Source organism: Corvus brachyrhynchos, unplaced genomic scaffold (assembly GCF_000691975.1).
Source record: "Corvus brachyrhynchos isolate BGI_N302 unplaced genomic scaffold, ASM69197v1 scaffold94, whole genome shotgun sequence".
Lineage (NCBI taxonomy): Eukaryota > Metazoa > Chordata > Aves > Passeriformes > Corvidae > Corvus > Corvus brachyrhynchos.
Genome location: NW_008238330.1, coordinates 6,390,874 through 6,404,925, shown reverse-complemented (window position 1 = coordinate 6,404,925; position 14,052 = coordinate 6,390,874). Strand labels below are relative to the sequence as shown.

Sequence of the window (14,052 nt, the reverse complement as noted above, 5' to 3'; positions counted from 1 at the left end):
CTTCGTGCAGCGCGGGGGCAGCCGCGGCCTCCTGGGGGTGGCTTCCCATCTCGGTGGAGCTGCTGGGAGCTTCCTGCGTATTGGAGCAGTTCCGGAGAGGGGACGTGCTGCCCCGAGGAGGAGCGTGGGTGCGGGATTTGGCGTGTGGGCAGCGGGGGTGGCTGTGCTGGTTGGGAAGCCTGCCAGGGAATGTGTGGGGTGGTTGAAGGAGAAGGGGAAGAGTGCATTCTTGCTCCGGCCAGGCATCTGGGAGTGTGTGTTGGCCTGGTACGGTTTGCGCGGAGGAGCTGGGGGAGATGTGATGCCGTGTCCGTGCTTGAAAAGAAGAGGGAGAACTCCTTTAGCGTAGCCCGGAGCGAAGCATTGTCTTCAGTGGTTTTGGATCCTTTCCCTGAAAAGCAAAACTCTTCTACAAGGTCGTGGAGTGGTCACTTAACAAAACAGACTTTTTCAACTGGAAAGGAGTTTGAGCACAGTGTGCACTGCAAAAGAATAAATGCAAAAGGATCTCTCACCAGCTTTTGTATTTTGTTTTTTTGGCGATTTACAGAGAATTAACTTCAGATTTATTGCGAATGAGAAGAGGCTTTGCTTTCCCATGAAAACATGCCAGAGGGAGTATTTCTTACCAGTGTTTTTTTACCAACATGCAATTAAGATTTGTCAAGCATTGGCTGTGAACTGCACATGCTTGAAAACCTTGGTGTTAGGGCAGTCTTGGTGTTTTGGTCTTGAGGTATTTTTCGTTTGTTTTTTCCTCATTCCAGAGTCAATACCCTCTGGAGTGAATCTATACAAAGGAAATATGCAGGCTGTTGGTTGCTGTTTCTCTTACCTGGTCATAGAATCATAAGAAATGCTGAGTTGAAGACTCACCTTCCAACTTTTCAGGATCATTGAGTCCAAGTCCTGGCCCCTCACAGGACACCCACTCTAATAATCACACCATGTACCTGAGAGCGTTGTCCAAATGCTTCTTAACTGAGACAGGCTTGATGCTGTGACCACTTCCGTGGGGAACCTCTTTCTGTTATTCAATCTAAACCTCCCCTGACTCAGCTTCAGGCCATTCTCTCAGGTCCTGTTAGTGGGCACCACAGAGAAGAGATCAGTGTCTGCCCTTCCTCTTCTCCTCACGAGGAAGTTGCGGAGTGCAACAAGATGTCCCCTCAGTCTCCTCCAGACTGAACGAACCAAGTGACCTCAGCCGCTCCCCATACAGCTTCGTCTTCAGACCCTTCACCATCCTTGTGGTCCTTTGGATGCTCCCTAACAGCTTAATGTCTTTTTGATTTTGTGGTGCCTGAAACTCCACACAGTATTCAAGGTGAGGCCACACCAGTGCAAAGAAGAGCAGGATAATGATGACAGGAACATTGCTAGGCTGAGCAAACAACTCCAGCAGTGTAAACATCTCCCTCTTGGACTGAGTTAGGTCTTGAATGGCTGAGCTGGACTAGGGATTTTAAGATTGTTGTTTCAGAGAGAAACAGAAAGGTTAACTTTTCCCACTCTTGTGAGGTTTTGGTGGTTTTTGTGTTGACATAGTAATGACACTGCGCGAACAGAATATTGAACATACTTTTGCATCTTTTTTTTGTATATAAAAGGGAAAATGCAAGTATTTTCTTAATTTACTGTAAATCATAGGTATTTGTATGTATAAACAGATGTGTTTCTTGAAAAAGCAACTCCAGACATGGCTCAGCCTTATGTTTTCTTAGGTATAACTTGTTATCGGTAGGTTACAAAGAAGGAAAAATCATTTGAAGCTGAAGGCAAAGAAGCCTGTTTTGTTTCCTTTAACAAAACAGGATGTGCTGGGGAGCAAGGCCAGACCTATTGCTGCTGCAAGCTGTGAAGCAGTCTTCAAGGAAGGCTAGTCACATGTGTTTGGCCTGAGTTCAGCTTGCAAGGAGAGGAGGAAGGATGTTCTGAGGTGTCATCTGGTTTTGGCTGGGATAGAGTTAATTTTCTTCCTAATAGCTGGTACGGTACTGTGCTTTGGATTTAGGATGAGAATAATGTTGATAAAACACTGATGTTTTTGCTGTTGCTAAGCAGTGCTTATCCTAAGTCAAGCATTTATCAGCTTGTCCCACCAGTGGGGAGGCTGGGTGGGGGCACAGGAAGCTAGCAGGGGACACAGCTGGGACAGCTAACCCGAACTGTCCAAAGGGATATTCCATACCATAGAATGTCATGCTGGTCTGTCAGGTTTCTGTTGCCCTGTCCATGGGTTTCCCAGGGTCTAAAGTAGGTACAGAGATGGTGTCCTGGGGTGTGTGCACCCATCTCTTTTTGTGAAAGGTGTTGTCTTGTTCCTGGTGATATGCTTCTGATGTCCATTTCCTTGCTGTGTCACTTCCTTGCCTGGTAACCTTTCCTGTGTGCAAGTGAACCACAAATCCCTGCTGTAAAGATCAGTAACATTTCAGTGTCCACGTATTGAGGTTTTGCATGGTTTTCTGCTCACCAGCAGGGCTGGCCCAACTTCTGGCTGGGTTTGGGTCCCGTTTCTGTAGTCCTGTTTGGTACTCACGCATCTGAAGAGCTGAGCTGCCAAGCTGTGTCAGCTGTGAGTTTGGTACGTGGCTAGCTGGAGACATCAGGTAGCTGGGCTTTGTTATTAATAGCAATTGCTTTCTGACAGTTTGCACAAACAGAAAGCAACAGAAAGCAACATACAGTGGTAATCTGAAAAAGGAGGACCTCAGGAAGTCATTCAGGCCAGATATGCCCAGAACAGGGCCCTCGCCCAGACTCTTGTGTGTGTATTCCACTTATATCCCTTGTTTCATTCAGACCTTGCACACGTCTTCCCTATCTGGTTTGTATGTGGTGTTTGAGGTGTTAACAGGCCTTTGAGACATCTGTGCTAATCGCGTCCTGGGCTGCATTTGCCAAATGTTGATAAGGATGTTTGTCTTGTTTCTGACAATGTCTGTGCCCTACAATTATCAGTTTACTACAGAGCACATTTCCAGGGAAAAGCTTGGTATAAAATGAAGTGCAGCGTGGGATATTCTGTCTCATTCTCTGCTCTCTCACCCCAGCCATTTAACATCTTATGGAAGCACAGCCTGAACTCAGAAGTCTCACAGCTGGCTTCTAAAATACAGAAATAGTTCTTGCACGCTAGACCCAGTTCAGGTGAGAATCTCTTCTCAATAGTGAGAGGTGCTTTGTGCTGTCAGGGTGTACTGATTCAGTGTGGCACTGCACCGGTGGAGCTACAGAACAGTAGCTTGATTTCCCCTAGTACTACTTCTGCCTGAACACTTAGGAAGGAAGGATATCTGGAGAAGCAAAACTCTGTAAGTGGTGTTGAGGATTGCCTGTGTCCAGTGATGGAGGTTGTGTACATGTCTCCAGTTCAGACTGAAACAACCCAATAAAGTTTTCTCTCTATTCTCTTACCTGGGAAATGGTTTGCTTTGTCTTTTTAGAGGCAAACAGCTCCAGAGATGCATGCTGTCTTTATCTTTGGAGTACTGTGATGTATGGGACGCTGGCTGGCCATAGAGCCCAGAAGCAGTAAAGAAACTTCATTTGGTCCAATTTGTGCTGAGTTCAGGACAACATAATAACTGATAAAAAGCTATCACTATTCTGCTCTGATTACCCTAATCTAATCGAAATCTGCTTTAGAATCTCATTCATCATTTTCCAAGTGGTGCTGTGCTGGCTTTTTCTGGGAGCAAAGGGTCTTTGGCACTTCCAAGGTCTGTTACAAATCTGGCAATGTGACTTCTTACAGAATTTTATTTTTTTTCTTGTTTCATAGGGCTGAGTGAGAATCTATCTATAGATAGGCTATCTCCATCTATTTATCTGAATATATCCCTAATGGTAGGGATGTCTAATGAGAAGCTGTCTAAATTATAGGCTCTTCATTTGAGTTGACCAGTTTCTCCAACATGAGCTCACATTTTACAAGGGCTGAACATGAGATCTTCATGTTCTTGTTCATCTTCAGTATCTCTCTTCGTGAGACACTGGCTGAATATTCAATTAAATTATTGTTCAGATAGTTGCAAATACCACTGTGACCTTTTTCAGACTAAACAGATCCATGAGGATGTCCATGTCTAAATCTCAGCTTCTTTCCTCTCTTCTACGGGAGCTTTCCAAATGTGTCTGCTTGTAGCCTGGTCAGTTAAAAGCTGTTCATTTTTGTCTCTGCTGTTTCTTCAGGGTCTCCTCTGAAAGTACGGGTGATTTCCAGATTTTTCATTTGACTTTTCAGCATTCAGTGGAAAACTGAGAGAAGTACATTTTTCCCTGCTTTTCACTGTCAAGGTTAGGCTTATACACATTCAAAGGAGTCTGTGTTCTCTAAATGTCTTTGGTAGCTGTTGTTGTCAGGAAAACAGGTAAAACTGGCTAGCAGGCAGAGCACTGCCATGGTTACGGCCTCTTACAGCCTTGTCAGCCTATATTTTTCCTTCTTTTACTGGATCTGCCCTGACATTCACATATGCCTATATCAGGTCACAAGGGAAGTGTCATTTGGAAGACCTGAATGCAGTGTCCTTTTGCTGGGTGGCTGCAGGGCTGCCTGCAGGTTCGTGCCAGTGGTGGGCACGTGGCTGCTGGAGTCCGACTGGTGTAGCAGAAGGGGTGACATGACAGCTCTTTCTTGGTGGCATCATGCTCTTGGAGCCAGCATGCTTTTGTTGAACGAGAGCTAATAGAGTGCTAAGGTTTCCTGTTGAGAAAACATGAATTATTCGAATGCTGATGAAACGTATTTAGTTGTAACTAAAGCCATAGTGTAGATGCATTGTTGGGCTTTTTCTCTCACTGCCTATTGTCAGTTTGCAATGTCTGCTTTTTGGGTTAATGAGGAAGAATGAATGATTCATCTGCTTAATAGGACTGAGGAAAGCACAGTCTTTAGAAGTCAGATCTCCTGAAAATAGGATTCTTATTTGTCACCGTTCTTTTAATTCAGACGCAGAGCTCCTGAGATTGCTGTACTTCATTTGCTGCTTGCTTTATGAAAATCTACTGTGTCCAGAGAATAATGTTTTTATTCTGCCACTGAGTAATGCCATACGGATGTATCCTTAAAGCTTAACTTTCAGGATCAACAATAATAAAAGCATGGCTGTGTAGCCCTTGTACTTTTTTTCCTGTGAATTTAACACTGTCATGCAGTTTCTCTTTTTAAAAAGTGTAAAGCAGATGCAGACATAAAAACCAATGGCTCAGGTTCACTCTCAAATTTCTAAAGTTTTTAGCACTGCCAGCTTCAGATGTTCAGAAAGCACAAGCTGGCCTCTTGAGACCGATAGCTGGCATAAGGAATACAACATTTTTCAATAGTGACAAATGGCTTTTCTGGGCAGCCTCCATTTGTGTTTTCAAAATTATCTTCTGAAGCGAGGGGAATCAAAACTTAGCATTGGAACCACTCTAAATCTGCCCTGCTTCTGACAGCAGTCTGACTGAAGCAGTTCAGTGGGACACTGACCAGCACAGTAACATAAGAGTTGACAACACATAAAGTAAGTGGAAATTTTGACCACTGGCAGCGGTAGGGTTTGGAGCAGATTGTTTCTGACTTAACTGTATAATCTTTTGTTTTAATTCTGTGAGTAAAAATTAATGTGCTTCATTTTGCTGTCATGGTTGTGCTGGTGGTCTCAGGAGTCATAAAAAACCTAAACAAAGTAGATCTTGTTGTCTGATTTTTTTGTTTGTTTTGTTTCTGTTTTATTTCTGTGATTGATAAGGTCTGAACAATGCACTTCTAGACCTTAGGGTGTCCCCACACCTTTATGTGTTTCATAGACTCCATAGCTTAGGAGAAATCCCTGCTTCATGAGGGGAACAGGTGTCTGGCTGGGATGGAGTTAATTTTCTTCATAGTAGCTGGTATGGTGCTTTAAATTTGTGAGCAAAACAATGCTGATAACACAGTAATGTTTTAGCTGTTGCTGAGCAGTGTTTGCACAGTGTTGGGGCCTTCTCTGTTCCTCACTCTGCCTCCAGGTGAATAGATTTGGGGGGTGCACAAGAGGTTGGGAGGGGACACAACTGGGCAGATGACCCCAGCTGACTGAAGGGATAGTCAGTGCCATGTAGGATCACGCTCAGCAATGATAATGCAGAGGAGGGGATTTAGGGGGTTAGCCTTCCCTGTCTTGGGAACTGGATGGGCATTATTCTGTGTAGGGGAGGTGGTTAATGATTGCCTTTGCATCACTTGTTTTGTTTTCTTTCTCTCTTCTTCCAAGTCTCTTTTGGTTACTGAACAATTTTTATCTTGACCTACACATTTTCTTGGCTTTACTTCTTGCTTTTCTCTTTCCCCATCCCACTGGGCGGGGTGGTTGGGGGGGTATGCAAGCACTTAGCTACCCACCAGGGTTAACCCACAGCACTTACCCCCAAAAATTCTATCTATAGTTATATCCAGATACAGCTTTGACTTTTACCTGTGCAGTTAAGGCAGAGTAATAGACAATAGTTTTGTTTAATGCTCCTCACTCTCAACAGACTTTACATAATAGGCCCTCAGTTAGTCCACTGGTTTTGAGTTAAAATTGTTTATGCTGCAGGAAGATGTTGAGCAATAGCAGGACATGCTGTGCTAGTCTGCACGGCAATTCTTTTGGATCATTAACTTAGATGTCAGATTTGCATGCCCACTGTATCTCTTGGGTCTGCAAACTTGGGTGTAGTTGCTAAAGCCCTCAGCAGACGTCCCAGTTATTCAAAAGATCTACAGTTTGAAGGTTTGGCTGGGAAACTCCAGATCTGGAAAAGGATGAGAAATTGTGTTCTGGTGAAAATTCCTGTTGCCTGGAAAGGGGAGGGCATGCCGCCCTCTGGTCTGAAACAGGGAATTCAGTTCCAGAATTTCTCAGCACAGGACACGTTTGAAAGGCCTTTTAAAATGCTTGTTGCTGCTTCTGCTGTACTGTGGAAAGAACAATCTTTTAAATGTCTTGTAAATATCTTTTATTTGTACTTGTACTTTTAGTATATTCCAAAGAAAAGTAAGATAAAAGTATAATTCTGGGGGAAAAAATCACACTGAGCAGCAGCATAGTTTTCTTAAAAAAAAAGAAAAACCTTGAAATTCAGCCATAATTTAGAAAACCACCGGTTCACATGTATTCTTTCTTGAAGAAACTGCTGTGTAGCTGAACTATTTTGGTATTATTCTTGAGATAATAATTTCTCAAACTTTTGGATGATAAAGAATTGAAATCTGAAAGAATTACACAAAAGATGAGGTAGAACCATCTTTTAGCACTTGTTTTTTTTCCTTTGTTCTGTTGCTCTATTTTTTCCTTTTTCTCACCTTGATAATGCTCATACCATGCAGTGTAAAAGAAGTCCTGAATATGTTATGAGTACACTTAATTGGCTGTCTGGAGAAGTAGTATTTTTAAAGTGTATGCTGTACATACGTTGCTCAGTAAAGTGATTACTTAATTTGCCTGGGATAAATGTAAAAATTACTCCTCTAGCATGACTGGTTGTTTTATCTCCCCCATGTAGATGGGACCTCTTTTTCTTCAATTTAATTTTTAGCCAGGATTTAATCTGTTCTTGGTGCTTCCCTGGAATTAGCAAGGTGATGATTTGATTACAGACATTAGCATGGACTGTTTATTTGTTTAATTAAGACATAACTTCTGACAGGTCATTTCCCAGTCAGTCTGAAGAAGTTTGGATCTGAGCTTTATGGTTGCACCTGGTTCTTCTGCTGTTGCCTCCTCAGAGTTGTGGGCTGCTGCTCTTTTGTCTGCTTAGTTCATTTTGAGCCTGACAAGTGCTTTTTGTGCCTGGATAGATGTGAAGGCACAGTACCATCCATAGTGTGCCTCATCATACCTCTGTGTTCACAAGACAGCCCCAATTCTCAGTGTTTCAGGCTCGTTATGAGGAATACTACAGAGAAAATACGTCAGTAATGTTTCTTGCTTTGTCTGTAAATTCATATACTTAAAAATACCTAGTTTGCTCTGTTGTCAAGAGATCTTGCAGATATTTTAGTCCTGCTTTCAGCTGGGATAATTTTCTACTCAGTAGCTGGTACAGTTCTGTGTGTTGGATTTAGTATGAGGTTAGTGTTGATAACACACTGACGTTTTTTTAGTAGTTGCTGAGCCGTGTTTGCCCTAAGTCAAGGACTTTTCAGCTTCTGATGCTGCCCTGTCAGCTGCAGGGGGACTCAGGAAACTGGGAGGGGACACAGCCAGGACAGCTGACCTGAACTGGCCAAATGGATACTCTGTACCATAGAACGTCATGTATATAAATTAGGAGGGAAAGCTGTCCAGGGGCTGCTCCTCAGGAACTGGCTGGACATTGGTCAGCGGGTAGTGAGCAATTGCAATGTGCATTCATTGTTTTGTATATTCTAAGTTTATTATTAGTAGTATTGGTACTAGTATTTTCCCTTCCTTTTCTGTCCTGTTAACTCTCTTTATGTCAACACACAAATTTTACTTTTTTCCCCTGATTCTCTCCCCGATGCCACTCGGGGATTGGGGGAGTGAGCTAAGGTCTGTGAGGTGTTTAGCTGCCTGCCAAGACTAAACCTTGACATTATGTTAGCAGGTTGCGAAGGTTACAGATTTTATGGGTTTTGTTACAGGCCTGTTAATACCTGGATAATAAGGAAATCTGTGCATTCCTATTTGGTGAATTAGTCTTACTTAATTGCACCGAGATTTGTGAGATTCATACAGGTTTTTACAGGTAAGGGAAACAGCTTTTAATAATAAAATCAATCTGTGAAGAATGATTCTACACAACACTTTACCATTGGATGTTTCTCTTGCCTGTTTCTAGTGTGCTGTTTCTCAACATGCAGCTGGTTTTCCTCTTGTGTTTGTTTCTTTCATCTAGCTGCCTGACCATGTGATTAGTTTTGTTTAATGACCCTGATTTTAGAATTTTAATGATGAAATAAGTTCAGTAAGTTACAGTTGAGTCTGGTTTCAACGTTTGTTTTCTTTGGCCGCTTCCTATTTTCATTTTCTTAACTGTCTAAGTGTGATTCAAAGGCCTCACGCACCATTACTATACTATGTTAGAATATTTTCTTACAGTAATTAAGTTTCTAAGTAGTTTTGTATACATTGGATTGTTGAGTGTCTAGACAAAGGACCTGGACAAAAAAGTCATAAATAAAAAGCAAGTAAATGAGTTTTGTGTTTCATAAATTGAAATGTATAGCTTCATGTGTTTCTTAAGTGTATAAATGCTGTTTGTTTTCTCAGATGTTTCCTCCTGCATTGAGTTTATGTGCACACATTGAAATAATTTTGAATCTTAATTTAAAAGATACAGTGTAAGACCTGAGGAGAAAAACTGAAAAAAATGGGTGGTAGATCTGGTTAGCTGAAGTTTATTAAAAAATAGGTGGGAAGTTGACATCAACAGCAAAGATGAGGCTGTCATCTGAGTTCTATTTTACTATTCCAACTGCAGCAAACAGAGAAGATGTGCTCTTTTGTCCTCCTTTTCAAATATGCAAAAACTAAGATAAAAATTTAAGTCAATTTTAGAGAAAGAAGTGTCTAATAAGTCAGTGGTTTTGTTTTTTTAATTTTTTTTTTTTGTTTTCCTTAGCATGGATCCCATGACATATGCACAGTTGAAGAGGCAAGCTGGGAACCAGGATTTTAAAAATGGAAATTACTCTTTGGCCATCAAAAACTATGATGAAGCTCTACAAACGCTTGGTTATTTAATGCAATGGGTCCCGTAAGTATTCTTGAATTGTGAGATGTAAACCACAAGACAAGCCTGAAATATGTTAAGATGTACAGTTGTACAGTTAATTCAAAACTCTATTTTTTGGCCTAACACTTGATATTCTTGTATCTTTTTATAGTTACCCTGTTCATTACATGTATGTGGGAGATTAATTAATGACTTAAATCTGAATATTTTTACATAAATTTCAATTACAAGTTAGTGCAATTAAAGCTCAAATTGATTTTCCATAAACTGCTCTGGTTTCTGTTAAATTACTTCTGTTTCTTTGTTGACATGTTGTGGATTAATCCTGCTGTGATTTTGCCATGTCTTGGCCTGTTGTTACATGAGTCATTTGATTATCTGTAAAATGATTCTTGCAGGTTGCTTTGTTCTTGTTATTTGGTCTTCTTAGTATTCTGAGGCTTGTTAAAAATAATTTTTCAGCAGAAAATTCCTTTGGGTGTTTCTTTCCAGATGTTAAGTGCTTCTCCTCAGTTAACATCAGTTGTTAATGTTATTAATGATTAAATAGCTGAGTATTATGTTGACTATTAAGTATTCATTACTACTGTATATTAACACTGCTGTTAACCTAACTTAACACCAGCCAGTCATTTATTTTAAATGTGGATTTTTCTGTTGACTTCACCATGTGGTGATAAGCTAAAATGCATTGAGGTTGTTTTTTGGTGAGTTTAGTACTCTTTCCATCCCACAGCTTCCATTCATGTGTCTGTTTTCCCCTATTCCCGGCTGCTGGCTTTCACTGAGCCATATGTAGGTGTATTGAGGTGGTCTGAACTCTTTCTAAATCCTCATACTTCATTATTCCAGTGGGTTGGCTTTCTGCTTCAGAAGAGACCAGGTTATCATTATGGGTATCACTAAGGTATAATTAGGATGTCTCTAAGACATTTTATAGCCAATATTCAAATGATCTTTATTATCTACAACTACGTTTTTTACCTCTAGTTTTGTTACGTGGGTGAATGTGTAATTTTTTCAGTTTTTTCATATCGCTAACTATACAGTATGATCCTTTTTCAAGTGAATAAACAGTAATGCTAAAACCATATCTTTAGGTGCTCCCGGGACATAGCTGTGTTGTTGTGCAACAAATCAACTGCCCTGTACTGCCTGGGCAAATGGAAGGATTCAATGGTTTTAGCCCGCCAAAGCTTACAGTGGGATCCGGAGTATGTTAAGGTATTCAGATGCTTAAGCTGACAGTTTTTGCATGCCTTCCATGCTTTTTTGTTTTTTTAATAAAAGTGTAATTATCTTCTTTTGAGAGAGGTACCAATGCTTTCAAGAAATGTAGCTATTAATATCCCAAACAAGGGTTACCTGTTAATAAGTCGCCAGTTCCTGGGAGTGGTACTTGGTGATTGTGGTCCTATTGTATTTCCAGTGAACAGAACAATACACTACACTTAGCTTGTGATTAAATACACATTGATTAAGTACACCTTGACTCAAATAGCCATCTGTTAGGAATAAGTAGGAGTTGTACAGTATTTATGATATGGAGGCATACTCTTGGATTGGCTTTTATGTGCAATAAACAGTCTTCTGGTCTAACCACTAAAGACTCCCAGAGGCTTTAGTAGAACGTTTTTGATTTAGATATGGTAAAATTGCATCCAAATACCCTTTTAACTTGTGCTGTGTTGCAGCATGCCAGTTATTTGATTTGGACAAATGAACTCCACTGTGACCCTGAGCCGGTACAACCTAATTCAGGGGTGCATATAAACACATTCAGGTGCTGTTGGCTGAAGAATATATGCAGTGTGGGAAATACTGCAAAACGCAGTGATGTGGAAACATAAATATATATTCTGGACCTTGTGACACAAAAAACCCCAGTCTTGTCCAGAGGAGGTTAACATACAGCTGCTGAAAGTGTGTCTTTCAACCTGTAGCTAATTTCCAAGCTTTGTATTTCAGGATTTATCACTTTTAGTATTCGTGATAATATCAGCAGAATATTGTAAATTTCAAGAGATTAGAATAGAATAGTTATTGCGCTTTTTTTTTTGGATCTGTGTATAAGAAGCTGTAGAAATAGTACTACATGTCATTTTTATAACATAATGTGAGAATATAAAAAAAAAATTACAACATTTTGTTTTGTAGTAAATATCTCTGAATATTTTCCCAATATCTTTTTATTGTCCTTTTTTTTCCAGGCTTATTATAGAGCTGGCTACTCATTAATCATGTTATCAATGTCTTATGAGGCAGTTGCTATGTTCCACAGAGGTTTGGTTCTCCTGAATTCTTCTGCAGATCGAACTCAAATTGCTGAGTTTATAGCAGGAATCTTCATAAGCGTCAATGGTAAACTCAAATTAAGAGCTTAATTTTTCTAAGAGCCTTCCAGTAGTGATGACAACACTTAGTAGCATGTCCTTTGTGAGATCATTCCTTTGATCCTTCAGTGCCTCAGGTCCATTTGAGGATTATGAGTATATTGAGGATGTGGTGAACTTGGTCCATTTTGTATACAGCAGATGCCAACAATCTCAAAACACTGCAGGGGAGCGAGTTGTCTCACAGGAACATTTCAATTATGGAATAGTTAGAAAAAGTCAAAATTTAGAGTCAGGGAGACAAAATTGGAGGTTTGGAGCTCCAGATCCTGGAGGCTTTAAGTGTGTTTTCTCCAGACCACTCTGCTTTTCTTTTAGCTAGATAGATTTGAAGATAATTAGAAGATAGGCGGTTAAAACATTTTTACAGTGCAGTGTATTTCAGTGTGGAGGACTTTCCCTCAGCTAGTAACGGACAGCAATGGAAAGAGGAAATGTGACCTTCCTGTGGCACTGTGTGTGTTTCTTTGAGCAATGTCCACCCTAAGTCTCCCTGTCCTCCTCTCAGTCTCTCCTCCTCTGCTTGTTTTTTAGTCTGTTTAACATGCTTCGTCTGATGGGCCTGCAGGCATGCCAGAAGATTTCAGGTTGTGCCTCTGCTGCCTTTTCTTGAGCCTGTAGCCCCATGTTAAGCCCCTTGATTAGTTGTTGCAGTCAGTATCTGGTTGACCCGTAAGTGGGAGACCTGCCATGAGGTTCGTTGAAGCCTCAATGTCTTGGGGCTTTGAGGTGTTTCCTGAGAGCAGGAATTAATTTTTTTGCCCTTGTTTAATGAAGTCTGGTGACTGATAACAGGGTGCTAAATCAGTTGTGTGACCAGCATTTCTTAAGCCCCCACTGGGCAATCCCCTGGGTATTAGTCAGTGCTAAAATTATCACTGTGCGATGAATTTAGTTGGAGACTCCAACATTTGAAGTGCTGTGTGTACCAAATAGTTTTCTCTATTGCTTATTCTTGCAGATGACCGAATCTTGCCGCCAACTTTCCACCCTGCATATGATTACATTTTCAGTGCAAGTTTCGATGCACTGATTTGGCAAGCGGTGATAGAAAGGCTGGCCCAGAAAGGGAAGTGGCGGGTAAGTGTGTCACTGTGTCACCATGTCACCTCCCACTGGATGTTGGGCATTCATGTCTTACCTCTTCAGCATAAGCTCGTGTTACCTTTAAAAGCCAAAACTGTGAATATATGTTGCTGCCTGGTTCAAATGTCTTGATTTTTAAGACTTTGAAAAATGCTTTTAGTGATAAATAATTCCTGAAATTCCTTTCTGAAAGGGATACGATGGACTTGAAATCCTACTTGTCTCGTGCTGCTGTCTGTTGTCTCTTATAGTGCGACCTAGAGTCATTATTCAATTCAATAGTATTCAAATGAGAGAAACAGCCCTGTGAGCCCCGGGGGTGGAGAAGGAGAAGGAGGAGGTGCTCCAGGCCCAGAGCAAGGGGCTCCTTTGCAGCCTGTCACAAGCAAAGTGGAAGCTTCAGTTGGGGTTTATCAGGGAAAACCTCCTGTTGAGTCATAAGGTTCAGAAGGGACCCACTTGCTTTCCAGACTCCTCAGAGAGGTGCCTGGGTGTGGCTGGATCCAGTCCTACTCCCAGCCTTGGTGAATGGTTTATGTTTAAAGGATTATATATGTGTAATCGAGCCTCTATACAACTTTGTCCCACAGGATTAAGGATGACAAACCAAATATATCTATATGAATAAAATAAATAACTTACTTAAATTGACAATGATAATGATCAGACTAAAATACTTTAATCAAAATTTTTTACCTCACACTATAGATAGTTATAGCAGCTAGTAAGTATAATGTACTATTTATTGAAGCAATATTGACGCGTAGGTATTAAAGATAGCAAAATAGTTATTAAGTAGAGATTGATGTTACTCACCCATGCCAGTGGCCATGGGCAAAACTCTTTTGCTCAGCCTCCA

At 40.9% G+C, this 14,052-nt stretch overlaps 1 protein-coding gene across 1 annotated transcript in view; it reads left to right on the top strand.

The window, feature by feature from the left end:
• TRANK1 (tetratricopeptide repeat and ankyrin repeat containing 1) overlaps positions 1-14,052 on the top strand; it is a 51,457-nt gene that overhangs the window by 2,214 nt on the left and 35,191 nt on the right. Inside the window, exons 2-5 of the mRNA XM_017734423.1 lie at positions 9,601-9,735; positions 10,815-10,938; positions 11,925-12,075; positions 13,069-13,187. Of these exons, the coding sequence (XP_017589912.1) occupies positions 9,601-9,735; positions 10,815-10,938; positions 11,925-12,075; positions 13,069-13,187 (529 nt within the window). The remainder of the gene's footprint in view (positions 1-9,600; positions 9,736-10,814; positions 10,939-11,924; positions 12,076-13,068; positions 13,188-14,052) is intronic.